Raw genomic sequence first — 14,984 nt, forward strand, 5'->3', positions numbered from 1 at the left:
TATTTAGCACATTAAGGGCGCAATCTTATGCATGTTTAAACAGAAAAAAAGTCCTACGACTCCCAGCATGGCTGGCTGGAGAATGCTGGGCATTATAAAACTTTTTTCTGACTAAACAGCCATAAGATTGTTGCTTAAGTCCTCAGTCACGTCATCTTTGATATTATCAATGCAGAGTTAGGCATCTTAAGAACATGCAGGTTAAACAACAGAAGCATTCTGTCCTCTTGGAACGTGTTCATTGTAAATGGTGATGCTGAAATGACAGCATCTCTCAAGGCTTCTGTGACTCAGCTGCCTTTTCAGTTGAGCATCACCTTTTCCTCAATGGAGAACATCATACAACCAAAAAAATGTACACAATCCTCCTCCTCTCTTGTACCCTTGTCTCCTCTTGAGGTAGAAAATTGACGCATGCCTTTTTAAAATAGTTCTTGGCTAACATCCCATCATTTGCAGCTCAGTCTCTTCCGTGGCGCTTGCTGGAAGTTAACAAAAAAAAAGCATTGCTGATTTAAGAACAGATCAACTGGAAAGGAAACATTCCAAAACAAAATTATGGCATGAGCCAACAGCACAGACCCCTTTAGGAAAACACTGAGAATCATTAAACAGGGAATTAGAGTTGCACACTCTCCTAGACAGGCCTGTGTTTACTCAGAACTATGCAATAATTAACCCAGTTTCTGTTCTGAGGATTAAAATCACACTTTCAACCCTACCTATGCCACCTAAAGTGCTACAAACATTTTTAGTGGAAGCTGAGCCACTCATAATCCTGTGCCAAAACACAGATTTCATGTGTGTATGTACAGTGCTTCAACGGCATTGTGAAATACGTACAGTCCTGATTTTACGGTTGCCTATCTTGAGAATCCTGCCACCTTTTTCCTTACTTGTTTCATTTCTGTACCGCCTAATAGCCAATCTGCTGTGGTATTTGTGGGCTCGCTGACATTTCAGTTGTCGTGGGGGAAAGTTCAGTCACGGAACATGAGAAATCAGTTTACACTGACTGGCGGCAGCTCCCCAGAGTTTCAGCCAGGGGCCTTTCTTTCCCAGATCTTCCCAGAGATGCTAGGGACTGTACCTAGGGTGGCCACTTGCTCCTAGCCAAAAAAGAGGAAATGCATCACCAAACAAAAAAAGGGCACCATTTTGCATATGCTAATCTATATGCATAGGCAATTTTGAAAGCTATAATTTAAATAGAAACACAAGACTTTCCACCATAGTGGGGAAGACTGTGACCTGGTGACCACCTGTGTGTCTGGTCTGCTGTCTGGGTGCGAACTCATGATGGGCAACTTCAAGGCCCCTGCTCTCCCTTCTTAGGGTTCTTTGACTTTAAGCCAGACTTTGACGCGGTGGCCCATCAACAGGAGGGCTGTCCTCGGACAGGTCTTCAAATAGAGGACCGCCCTCTGTAACATAGGACACCTGGCCACCTGCAAAACATGTGCGCTTCCACGGAGCCATGGCTGCTTGCCAAGGAATACAGCTTTGGGGGGGGGGGATCAAGACCTAGAGATAGGAGCAAATGGGAGGCTTTCAATGTAGAGTAGCTGAAGAAGGTAAGCTCATATAACTAGTGTTGGTGGGAGTGGAGGAGGGCGGTATCTCTGTTCAAGGTATCCCGCTCTTGGGCCTAACTCTCACGGAGGGGGTAAACCTGTCTCTGTGGTTTATCTCTTCAAGTCTACAGTTCGGAGGCGAGAAAATAGATAGAATGCTCCTCAACCTTAGCACAATCGGGAGAGAAAACTGTGGGCGCCATCTTGAGCCTGTTCTGCAGGAGCCTTCCCAAAACCTGCTGGTTTCCAGTTGTGTTGGACTACAACTTCCAGCATCCCCCGGCCAGGAGGGAACCAGGTTGGGGAAGTCTGCCAAAAGATCTCATTTGCATAGCGCCTCCAGAACAACGGTGCTTTTCTTCGCAGCCCGTGTTCTCGGTTGCTACTGTGATTGTTATATAAAGTAAATAGCCTCCAGTGTTTGTCTATTTCTTTGTATGCCTGAAACTACACAAAGACCCCCTTTCAAGCCAAACAGGTGTGCAATTTGCAAACAAGGTGGAGAGGAAGGGAAGTTTAAAAAAGAGAAAGAGCGTGAAAGAGATTTCTTTGCGCGAAAGAGATTTCTTTATCAGCTTCCAGTTCTGGAATGGCTGCTGCTCCCTCTGTCCAAGTTTATGCTCAAGCCAGTCCTTTTTCAAACATTAGTGGTTCCTTTCCATGTTGATTCGCTTGCTGAGGAACTCCTGCATAACTGCAGAGATTGTGGAGAAAGTCTAGGTTGCGTGCGAGGTATATACAGGGCACTGGCCAAGCCTGTTGAGCTGGCTCACCCTAGACCTGCATGCGTCAAGGGTGCACGCTTGAACACACCCAATATTCTTCTGAGGCTGCTCATTGTGAGGGAAGATACTTGCGCAGTGTAAGCTAGCATCTAAGGGAGAGCAGGGCCAGTTCGGTGCTTCAAGTAACATGGCATAAGTAAGCTTGCTGGGTTGACGCTGTACCATCAGAAAGCAAAGCTGGCACCATTGCTCCTATGGTGCAGGGCCCTTCATAATTTTGGGCCTCAGCAACTGCTCAACCTCACCACCAGACTCTCACTCTGGCCATGAGGAAGAGAAATAGTCTGAAGGGCCCCCCTCTCCGCTTGTGCCAGTTTTCTACATCCAGGGAGATCACGAAACAACAGAAGCATTCATTCAGGGTGAAATCCTATGCATGTTTAGACAGAAAAAAGTCCTACAATTCCCAGCATTCCCCAGCCAACCATGCTGGGAGTTGTACGACTTTTTCCTGTCTAAACATGCGTAGGGTTGCGTCCTAAATGGGTTATCGACCTGCAGTCAGAAGTGAAACAGTCCAGGAAGGGCTGTACTTCACAGTATCTATGAAGTTTGGGGCCTATGAAAGATAATAGTGTCTACATGTCAATCCTCAGCTCTTTAAAGGGGAACATTAATGACCTACCTTATAGAGTTCCTAGGAGGATGGATGGGAAGATTTGTATGGAATTTTGACCAGAAAAGAAATAACTGTAGTACAAAATAAAATTGCACATGAAAACACTTTGAACACTCTCAAGGCATTTGGAGTAAAGTTGGCTTGTACTATAAGAGACATTCCTCAAAATGCATAAAGGAGCCACAGATTTTATTTTATTATTACATGTATATCCTGCCCTTTTCTCCACTTTCAAGGAACTCAAGGTGGCATACATGATCCTCCTCCTCTCCATTTTATCCCTACAGCAACCCTGTAAGGTAGGTTAGGCTGAGAGTCAGTGACTGGCCCAAAGTCACCCAGTGACCTTCTTGGCTGAGTGGGGATTAGAACCCACATCTCTCGAGTTCCAGTCCAACACTCTAACCACTATGCTACACTAGCTCTGTATGTTCACTATGTGTGAAAAAGGTACCCCATGATTTTTTTCCCCCCAAGCATCAGCGGAACATAGGAAGCTGCCTTATACTGACTCAGATCACTGGTCCATCTAAGCCCAGTATTGTTGACAGTGAGTGGCAGCAGCACACTGGCTCTTCAGCACAGTTGAATACTCCCCACCATGTCACTGATGAAAGCAGGGACAAACATGTCCTATTTGCACCTGGGATAGCTCCTTTGGAGTTCTAACTGGTTCTGATGGAAACCTGAAGCGGAGCCACCATCCCACTAGCGTCGGAGCCATCAGCCTCCACTGCCTATTCTTATACCAAAGACAGTTGCCCACACACATAGACTGGCATATGCAACACACACTGCTGAAGGCTCTAGTCTAGCTTTCCACAACTTGGTGCCCTCCAGATGTGTTGAATTACAACCCCCATCATCCTTAGTTACATCCCGTTTGGATTACTGTAATGCACTCTACATGGGGCTGCCTCAGAAGAGTGTTCGGAAACTTCAGCTGGTTCAAAGAACTGTGGCCAGACTGCTGACTGGGGCTGGTTACAGGGAGCATACAACTCCCCTGTTAAAACAGCTTCACTGGTTCCCGGTCTGTTTCCAGGCACAATTCAAAGTGCTGGTTATGTCCTATAAAGCCCTATACGGCTTGGGTCCAGGTTATCTGAAAGACCGTATTCTCCCTTATGAGCCTACTCGTGCCCTGAGATCTTCAGGGGAAGCACTTCTCGCCATCCCGCCATCATCACAGGCATGCCTGGTGGGAACGCAGGAAAGGGTCTTCTCAGTGGCTGCCCCAAGGCTCTGGAACTCCCCAGGGAGGCGAGAGTGGCACCATCCTTGATATGTTTTCGCAGGCATGCAAAAAAATTTTTGTTCCAGCAGGCCTTTGGGGATAACTAGTCTGGACCTGGGAAAATGCGACGTATGGATACCACTTTTGTTGTTCTGGTTGTCTTTTAATGTTTTAATATCTTTACAATTTTAATATTGATGATTTAATTATATTTTTAACGTTTATATAGTTGTATTTATATTTTTATTTATAGGTTTTAATTGTAGCAGTTTTAACGTTGTAAGGCCACCTTGAGTCCCAGTATTGGGGAAAAGGCAGGATATAAATAAATATCATCATCATCATCCCCAGTCAGGGGCAGCCCTTGGCTAATGGGAGTTGTAGTCCAACACATCTGGAGGGCACCAGTTGAAATGAGATATTCATTTCATTGTTCTACAGTAGGTTCATATTTCCAAATACATCCCTGCAGGTGCAATGTGAGAAACGGCAGTGGCACATGGCGCTTTAGCGTCCATGTGCGTGCATTTGTGTGCATGCACACGAGAGACAAGATGCTTCTATTGCCCACTCTGAGGGTGTTAACATCTAGAGCAGCCTTCCCCAAACTGGTGTCCTCCAGATGTGTCCAACCACATAGCCATGCTGGCTGGAGATGATGGGAGTTGTACTCCAACACATCTGGAAGGCACCAAGTTGGAGAAGTCTGCTCTAGAGATTCTGGGGAAGGAGCTGAACCCTGAAGAACAGCAACTTTTACAACTCAGTAACAACATTTTGGAGCAGCTCTCCTGGCATGAACCTATCCATACACTACATTCATCATCTAAGGCCCTCCTCTAGGTGCCTCCTCTGAGGGAGGCTTGGAAGGCAGCAACAAGGGAGAGGGACTTCTCCATGGTGCCCCCCCCCCAACTCTGGCACAATCTCCTTAATCAGGCACACCTGGTGCCAACATTGTTATCTTTTTGGTGCCTGGTTAAGAGCTTCCTCTTCTTTCAGACATTTGGCAGCATATGATGAGGTTTTAATGAAGCTCTGACTTTTTCTTCTTTTTGATTGTTTACATTGTTTTAGATATAGATATTTTTTAGAAATATGTTTTTAATGTAGAATTTTATTGTTGTAAACTGTTCTATTACTGTACATCTCCCAGAGTGGCTGGGTGACCAGCCAGATGGGCAATTAATAAATGTGATTGATTGATATTAATTTATATATGTGTGTGTGTGTGTATATGGATGCTGGAGAAATCTGCCTTGGACTCAAATGAGGCTGGATTCCAAAGAATCCAGCATCCACAGTGGACTGGCTGCACGCACCTCCGCGTCCGCAAGAGTTCCTGTGCGGTGGCTCTCCAGCTTTCTAAAAGATGCAATACGCTAATGGAGGCTGCCATTAGCCTATCGTGGGAAAATTACAGCCATAAATGGTGTATTTTACGCCATTTGCGGCCATAAAGCACTAGCTTATACATAAATACAGCCACAAACTGCTGCAATTTATGTAAAAGTAAGTGCTTTATGGCCGCAAATAGTGTAAAATACACCATTTACAGCTGTAATTTTCTTGCACTAGGCTAAAGGCAGCCGCCATTAGCCTATTGCATCTTTTAGAAAGCTGGAGAGCTACTCCACCAACTCAGGCAGATGCAGCAGGGCTCCAGAGAAATCTGCAGGGCCCCAAGCAGCCGAATTGACCCACGGCAGACCCCCACCCCCTGGACCAGACCTTGGGGGATTCGCCCATCCCTAGATATATGTGTGCCTGTGTGTGCTCTGTCTGTTTATATTTTTTATGTAAATGGTTTTTACATTTTGTATAAGATATTTTTAACAGCTTTTAATCTTTGTAAACCGCCCAGAAAGCTTCATCTATTGGGCGGTACAGAAATGTAATAAATGAAATGAAAACATGGGATGGGTAAGAAGGGTAAACAAAATGAAACAAACCAGGGACAGGGACTGTCTCTGGTAAGTAGGGAGAGTCTAGGAAATTCAAGGAGTCTCTGGTTATATAATGTGCTGCTGCAAGGTTTACCTTTAAGCTGTTGCCTCTCGTTCTGAATCAAGTGCACGGATTTATCGCACAACCAGATGAAGCAGATCAGAATGGCAGACACAGCTGTGAGGAAGGCAAAAAAGACGGCAACGAAATGCAAGTCTTCATAGAGAATTTCTGAGGAGAAGCAGACATAGGACACATGGTGAAGGAGGTTGACCACCGGTGGAGGCGAGTGGCTCTGATGTCAGTGGGGTGGTATATCGGTTCCAGGTTTCAGTCAGAACTCTAAAACTCCTTTACAGTTTTGACGGGTTCTGACTGAAACCCGGACCAGATTCACCGCCCCACTGACATCAGAGCTACCTACCAGCCTCCACTGTTGACCACGGGGATGCATCATTTAGACTTAAGCAACAGCTGAACAAGAAAGTGCAACTAATTCAGCTTGATCTTGCTTCCTGCAAGCCACATTTGCTCTTTGACCTCTCCGTTCCCGAATTTCCCCACTTGTTGCTCTTTCTGACTTTTCCAGGGCCTGCTCTACAACACAGGATCCTTCCTGAAGTGGCAGAAATGTTATTTGTATGTGTTTACTCTTAAACATTTATTTATACCCCACCTTCCCTCCTAGGGCCGGCTCCCCCAACCTGGTGTCCCCCAGATGTCTTGAACATTTATACTCCACTTGGACTACAACTCCCATCATCCCTGCTAAAGAGGGCATAGTGGGCAGCAGCGAGGCAAAATATCAAATCCTCTCATTTCATACCATAAACATTCAATAGGATGGTGCCATAGATGGTGATTCCGAACTCGTCCCTCACCGTGACTAAGTAATAACCAGAGTCTGTCATCTCCACCTTCAGCAGCCGAAGAGAGCCATTCTCATAAACGTTCACACGGTCTTCATAACTGCCGGATATGTTGGTGTAACTTCCCGGCTTCCACTCGGCTATTTTTGCTGTGCCCCTGGCTGAGGTGTGCTTCCACTCGATGACTGGGGGCCCCTCACAGCTATAGGCAACCGACAGCAAAATGTCCTGGGCCACAGTGGTGTTTAGGTTGGGTTGCGACACTATCAAGGATACTTCTCCTTGGGCTGAAAAACCAAACAGAGGTGTTGTTGTAAAGCAGGGGTGGGCAACCTTTTTTTTCCTGTCGAGGACTGCATTCCCTTGCGAGTAATTTGTTGGGGGCCGCACAGTGGTGGTGGGAGAGGTCAGAGCCAAAGGTGGCGGTGGGTCACCCCTTTTCTCTCTCTTTTTCTGGCATCTCCTTGTCTCGCTCTCCCTCTTCCTGCTCCTTCCCAACCAGCGGGCTGCCAGGGAAGGGACAGATCACGCTTGCCAGAGGTCTGAAGTGACTGCATGCAGAGGGGGTTCGAAATCAGCTGAGGGCCACATTAAATTAGGCCGGATATGGCCCTACGTTGCTGACCCATGCATTAAGACATGTTCTTTTCTTGGGTCTTGGGGAGGCCTTGTCTGTGGTGAGCCATTTAGCTGTCCTATGCGTTAAAAGGCCAATGATGCCAACCTTCCCAAACCCAGTGCCCTGCAAATACCATGGGGTGATGGGAGTTGTAGTCCTGCACATCTGAAGGGTGCTGGTCTTAGCTGTTCTATGCAATGTCACACCCATGTCCTTGGGTGGGAGTTGGGTGATGCAGGTTTGGACTTTCATCAGGAGAGGGGGGGACCGAAGCAGTGTGAATTTGGGCAAAGGAGCAGTTTGAAATTTTGGAACTTGCTGTCAAAGAGCATTTGGAGGAATGTATTTACTTTTATTTATTTCAGTTCTATACTGCCGAAGCTCTCTAGGTGGTTCACCAAAATTAAAACCACAAAATACAACATAAAGCAATATAAAATATAAAAGCTTAAAACTACAATATAAAAATACAACCAGAATAAAACCAGGTACAGCTGCTATCAGCTGAGGGCACCTTTGGGCAATTGCCAGGGCCTCAGAAGGACCTATGGTTACTGATCCCTGTTTTCCCCTCTTGCCCTGCCCTGCCTCAGGTTAACCTAGAGGCGGTGTCCGGACCTAGGAAGCTGCCTGCCATGTTGAAGTTCCCACAATGCCTTGGAGCACTCAGCTACATTGCAATGCCCTGGGGCGCTGTGGGAACTTTAACATCATGAGCAGCTTCCCAGACCCAGACTCTGCCGCCAAGTAAGCCCATGGCAAGGAGGGGTTCCACCACTGATGGCTACTTTGCTGGAGTTCCCCTCAAATCTGGAGCTGGCCCTGTTTGGAAGGGAACATCAAACATCCTGCTGTAGGTTTGGGAGACAAAAGCTACTTTATGATGATCATTGCCTGCTTATTTTATACCACTTACCATATTCAACAACATCTCTAAGCAGTTGATTTGATTTCCACTTCCTCTGCCTTGATATTTCTAGATCAAGGGTGTTGAATAATTGCAATTATTTCTCAATTTGCACCTGTACATATACATTAGCATATGCAGTTTTTGTGCAACCCTGTGTCCTCTTTTGTCCTCTTTTTTTGTGGCGTGTGTGTGTGTGTGTGTGTGTATGTTGCATGCCCTCTTTTTTCATAATGTGTCACTGGCCACCCTAAAGTGGAGGGCTACATGTTGCCCATTCCTGCTATAATGGGTGTCTTTCAGCATTTATCTAAGAGATATAACCTTACCAGTCCCCAGTACTTCCTTAATTTAAGGTGAAGAACTTAAGTTAGTTTGGATTGTCCTAAGCGCCACCTCCAACTCCTTTGCCTCTATGGCTTAAGATCTGATGATTTCACTCTCCCGGTGTGTATGTGTGCCATAATTGCTTTGCATGCACTTGATAACTTATCTGTTTGTAACTAGGAAACATTCGTATTGCTTTTGTCATACCAGCTCCACTGATAGCACCATACATTCCCTCGCAGGGTTTTCTCCCCCAATAATATATTTTTGTGCTCTCCACCTTTCCAAATCATAGGACGTTCGGGGCTGCTTGACAGGCTCAGTTTTCTTGTGAGACAAGACTAATGGAGGCTAATTTGTAGTGTCTTTGTGATGTCTGTTCATCTAGAACAGGGGTGTTGAACCTTTTTCAGCCCAAGGAGTTGTGGTTCTCCAGATGTTTTGGCCTACAACTCCCATGATTCTTCACCATTGACTATGTAGGCTAGGGCTGATGAGATTGTAGGCTAAAACTTCTGGCGGCCAGGTGTCTGACTTTACAGAGGACAGTCCTCTATTTGAAGGGCTGTCCAGTCCAAGTCAGGTTTAAAGACAACCATAAAATACTGTAAGAAGGGCCTTGAAGTTGCCTATCAATAATTACCACCTGGTCAGCAAGCCAATCTAACCACTACACCATTGTGGCACTTCCCAAGGTGTGATGAAAGTCAAATACTGTACATGCTAGGAGGTGAACAAGACCAGATCACTATGAACTGGGGACCACCATGCAATGGCTTTTTTCCCCCCAGTACATCTTCTCCATCCCCATGAATGCATCAATGCTTGTGTGAATAGGCTCAGACTTTCACTACCTTTGCCAGAGATAATTTTCTTTTCCCTGTTAGTTATTTCTAATGGAAATCATATTTACCATTTTTAGGGAAACATGAGCTGTGGCCAAATTAAGTATAAAGATCAATCGACCACGTCAAGATGGTTGTTTTCCTACCAATGGACCTGCGGTATGCATGGGAAGAGAAATGAGAGGTTACATTTGGTGCTGTGATGTCAGCAAAAGGGTTGTACTTCATTGCCTTAGAATGCAAATCAATAATGTTGAGGTCGCAGCAGGTAAACAGTAGAGACAAAAATGCAGGCAACCATGTTGGTCCATCAGACTGTGGGGTGGCCATGTGTCCTGCTTTCCAGAGGACACTCTTCTGTTTGAAGGGCTGTCCAGTCCATCAGGTTTAAAGATAAAGAACCATAAGGAACCGTAAGAAGGGAGAACAGAGCTTTGAAGTTGTCTGTCAACAGTGACCACCTGACCAGCAGGCTCACGGGTCACCTGTCACAGTCTTCCCTACTATGGTGAGATGTATTGCATTTATATTAAAATTACACTGGTGTTTTTTCCCCCTAAATTTGCATCCTGTCATTTGAATTTTTCTAATGGACCAACACAGTTGCCTACACCTTTGGGGTGGGGTGTCTCTGTGTTTATCTATTGCTACTGCCGAAATTATTGATTTGCATTTTACAGCAGTGATTTATAACCTATTTGCAGCACCAAAGGATACTTCTGCTGCGCTCCTCCCACACACACTGCAGATCTAAGTGTCAAGAAAATAGTCAATTGGAGTTGCTTGACTTGTCTTTATAAATAACTCTGGCCAAATCATGTTTCCCTGACAAGGGTAAGTAAGATTTCAGTTAGAAATAACTCTTAAGGGGAGAAACCTGCAAAAATAGTGAGACACTGAGCCTATTCAAAGAAGGATCAGGTGCAGAGTAAGTGTGGTGGTGAAGACAGACTTCAAAGTCTTGGGCATAGTTGCCCCAGCCTACGTGCCCTGGTCCAGTCCACCTGTCAGCATGTACATGATTCTGGTTTCAGCACACATTGGGAAGGGCAGGTAAAAAATAAACTGGAAGGAGGTTGCAGGCACATACAATCAGCCCCCCACAGTTTATAGTGATAGCATCAGTCCTTCTAATAGCAACCTCCGTGACCATGTGCCAACAGAAAAGGAGGCCGGTAAGAAACGAGAAGGAGGTTTCATCATGCTCGAGGAACTTCAGTTTTGCAGAAGCAGAAAATATGTCTTAAAAAGGGAGGACAACAGACATACACAGCCGGAACACACACACAGCCCAATGAAGGCTGATCAGCAGTCACCAGATGCTACAGAATTTTGACTTCACTCAGAAAAGAAAAACCAGGCAGGAAGGGGAATGTGGAACAAGAGTAATCTTGCTGCAGGTGAGTATATATTCCACCATTTGTTGCGGGTCCAGCTTGTACCTTTAAGCATTGAAGCAAACTGAGAGTAGCAGCTGAACAATTAGAGTGACCAGGGAGCAACCTGTATATCTTGTATATCGTGAAGAGCAACCTGTATATCTTGTAATGTTTAATCTATACATAAAACCTTTGAGAAGGAACCATGGGTGCTTTGAGACGGAGGGGTCCCAGTGCTAACAGAAGGCACTGTCCAGTTCTTCTGTCTTTTTTCCCCCTCGCCTTCACAGACTTTCCACGGTCAGAAAAAAGATGGAAGAAGAGATGGGAAAGCACGAGAAGGCTACACATGGAAAACGATGAGGTCTGAACACTGCCCCTGCTCCCCTGTAAAATTCTGTGAATGAAGCAGGGAAATTGCAGGATAAAAAGCCTTGTCTGGGGCTTCTTCACACGGAGCTTTTATCCTGCTATTCAGATTGCTCACTCACGAAAGTTTGCGGGTCCTTTAGATGACGTTGTCAACCTCCAGGGCGTCTCCTGCAATAAATGACCTTTATTCCATTTCTTAAAAGAGCTGAGATAATGAGCTATCAAATTACCCCACTTGTGTTCCCACTTGAGTTCCCTCTGTGAAAAAGGAAAAGCCGCAAGAAGAGGAGCCAGACCAATGAAACATATGGAAGACTCAGATAAAGGGGAGAAGGAGGGTGAAAGGGAAGGGTGAAAAGGAGGCACATGTAAAGGGAGTCCGTTGTGATCCTGCATTTAAAACAGAAGCAGAAAGCCCCGTTTTAAATGTGGGATTTTAGGCTGGTGTAGAGATGCTCTGGGAAGCAACCCATAGCTCAGTGGAAGAGCACCTGCTTGGCCCCCAAGAGCTTCTCTGAAATTGAATTCGGCCCTCGGGCTGAAGAGGTTCTGCACCCCTGGTTTAAGCATTACTTTAACAAAAACAAAACATGGTACCAGCCAGGAGTGAACATGGAGACTTTGTAAAATCTGGTGGCAAGGTGAAAATATTGAATGGTGGAGCCATTGGGAGACCCTAGACATTCATTCATTCATTCATTCATTTAATGCTTATACTGCCCAACAGCTGAAGCTCTCTGGGCAGTTCACAAAATTAAAACCACAAAAATACAACAGAAAATACAATATAAAATATAATAGATTAAAACTTCAGAATAGAAATACAACCAGAGTAAAACCTAGCAACAGTACAGACATTTGAAATACAGTTGCAGATTTAAGACAGCAGAGCTAAAAAACTAGAATGCTAAAATGCTAAAAGTGCCTGGGAAAATAAAAAGGGTTTCACCCAACACCAGAAAGAGTAACAACGTAGGTGCCAGGCGAACCTCTCTAGGGAATTTGTTCCACCACCAGAGTGCCACAGCTGAAAAGGCCTTTTTCCTGCCTTATGTTCCTGCCTTACCTCTTTTGGCAGGGGCTCCTGAATAAGGACCCCTGAAGGTGATGTTAGCATCCGGGCGGGTACATATGCGAGGAGGTGATCTTTCAGGTGACCTGTCCCCAAGCCATCTAGGGCTTTGAATGTTAATACCAGCACTGCGAATCAGGCCCAGAAAGGGACTGGCAGGCATTGCAGCTGGGAAAGTACTGGCATAATATGATCTCATTGGCCAGTCCCTGTTAACAATCTCATTGCCCTGTTTTGACCAGCTGACGTTTCCAGACCGTTTTCAAAGGTAGCCCCACATATAATGCATTGCAGTAATCCGGACGAGAGATTATCAGAGCATGGATAACTGTAGCTAGGCTATCTCTGTCCAGATAAGGGTGTGATTGGTATATCAGCCTAAGCTGATACAAAGTGCTCCATGTACCCAGCTGAGCAGAGCAGAGCAGAGCAAGCTGCTCCAGCTGGTCCAGGGACTACAGAAGCAGGCAAGCTCCCAGAGAGCGAGCGAACAGGGGGAGCAAACAGGAGTTGGCCAGGGGAGTTCGGCAGGGGAGGTCAAGGGGGAGGCCCCTAACATTTTTTTTTTAACTAACTTTTTCCCATTTATTTGTCTTGTAACACACACTTCCACACCAGTGGGACTCTGCTTTTAACCTCTACTGAGTAGAGGAGCAGGCACAGGCTAGTCTAGAACAATCACAAAGCTAGACACAAAAAGGGAAACGGGGCTATGGAAGGACAAGACTCTCCAGTGGTGGTGACCTGCAAGGTGTGTGCAATGTTTGTTTTCTTGCCTGAGAACAACATGGCCTACACCTGCAACAAGTGCAAGTTGATCACGCTGCTGGAAGAGAAAGTAAGTGGACTGGAGCGGCGACTGTCAACCCTCCGGGGAATAAGAGAACACGAAGAGTTCTTGGACAGAATGGGAGAACTACAGCAGCAAAGGGCAGACCAGAAGCTTGAAGAGCAACAGCAAGATGAGGCAGTGGGAAATGCTGAGGTGAAAAAAAATGGAGTAGAGGATACTCCTTGGAAAACGGTGACAGTTAGGAGAAGAAGAACTAGACGCCACTCTGCACCAGTGGAAGCGGTGGAGCTGTGGAACCGATTCCAGGTACTTGCAGATGAGACTGGAGGACAGCCTGCAGAGGAAGAATCACAGGGGAACCTGCATGAGAGTGAGCAAGAGGCTAAAGGTCAGTCAAACAGAGGCGATGAAACCCAGGCCTACAAGAAGAAGAAGAGAAGAGTGGTAGTAGTGGGAGACTCCTTGCTGCGTGGGATCGAGACCCAAGTATGTCGCGAAGACCCGTGGACTCGCCAGGTATGTTGTCTCCCGGGAGGACAGATTAGAGACGTGACTGAAAGGTTGCCTGCACTCATAAAGCCCACTGACAGGTATCCCTTTCTTCTCATCCATGTGGGAACAAATGATACCGCCAAGCGGAGCTACGAAGAGAACACGTCAGACTTTGAAGCTTTGGGAAGGAAACTCAAGAACTTTGGGGCCCAGATAGTTTTCTCATCCATCCTTCCAGTAGTTAGAAGAGGGATAGAAAGGGAACGAAAAATACTCCGGGTGAATGACTGGCTACGAAGGTGGTGCCGACGAGAGAGATTTGGATTCTGGGACCACGGGCTATACTTCCTGGAAGATGGGCTGTTGGCTAGGGATGGGTTGCACCTCACAAAGGCTGGGAAGAATGTGTTTGGCCACAGCATGAAGAACTTCATCAGGAGGGCTTTAAACTGAATCCTACGGGGAAGGGAGATGTAATGTTGGGGGTAACAATGGACGTAGGCGCATGCACTGCAATGGAGAGAACAGCTCTGATAGCGTCCAATAATAGTCTTCAGACACAGGTAGGAAGAAAGCCAGACTATGAAGCACATGGTCTTCGATGTCTATATACTAATGCCCAGAGTATGGGAAACAAACAGAACGAACTTGAACTCTTAATACAGGAGGGAAATTATGACTTGATAGGTATAACTGAGACTTGGTGGGATGACTCTCATGACTGGAATACAGCAATTGAAGGATATAACTTGTTCAAAAAGAACAGGAGGAACAGAAAGGGAGGCGGGGTTGCACTGTATGTGAAAAATACATATCTCTGCACAGAAATACAGGAGGAGGAGCTTGGTAGCCCCATCGAGAGCATCTGGGTTGAAATAAATGGAGCAAAGAATAAAAGGAACCTGGTGGTCGGAGTCTACTACCGGCCACCCAATCAAGGAGAAGACAAGGATGAAACTTTTGAAAAGCAAATAGCCAATGTTTTAAGGAAGCATGATGTAGTAGTAATGGGGGACTTCAATTTCCCCGATATTTGTTGGGAGACAAATTCTGCAAAACATGGCCCCTCCAGGAAATTCCTGACTTGTGTGGCGGATAACTTCCTCCTACAGAAAGTAGAGGAAGGAACTAGAGGATCGGCTATCCT

The 14,984-nt window shown here is 45.9% G+C and overlaps 1 protein-coding gene across 2 annotated transcripts in view; it reads right to left on the bottom strand.

Moving 5' to 3' along the window:
• Positions 1 to 117: 117 nt before the first annotated feature.
• Positions 118 to 14,984, bottom strand: part of VSTM5 (V-set and transmembrane domain containing 5) — a 28,250-nt gene continuing 13,383 nt past the window's right edge. Inside the window, exons 2-4 of one of the 2 annotated variants that reach the window (XM_084842605.1) lie at positions 6,989 to 7,318; positions 6,256 to 6,339; positions 118 to 482 (exon numbers count right to left, since the gene is read on the bottom strand). In XM_084842605.1, the coding sequence (XP_084698731.1) occupies positions 439 to 482; positions 6,256 to 6,339; positions 6,989 to 7,318 (458 nt within the window). In that variant the 3' untranslated portion in view covers positions 118 to 438. Of the gene's footprint in view, positions 483 to 6,255; positions 6,394 to 6,988; positions 7,319 to 14,984 lie in introns of both variants that reach the window. The other variant, XM_084842604.1, reaches the window with a different exon arrangement.

The sequence above is a fragment of the Heloderma suspectum genome, chromosome 3 (genome assembly GCF_057233095.1).
Source record: "Heloderma suspectum isolate Gila_16-S chromosome 3, 16-S_ref, whole genome shotgun sequence".
NCBI lineage: Eukaryota > Metazoa > Chordata > Lepidosauria > Squamata > Helodermatidae > Heloderma > Heloderma suspectum.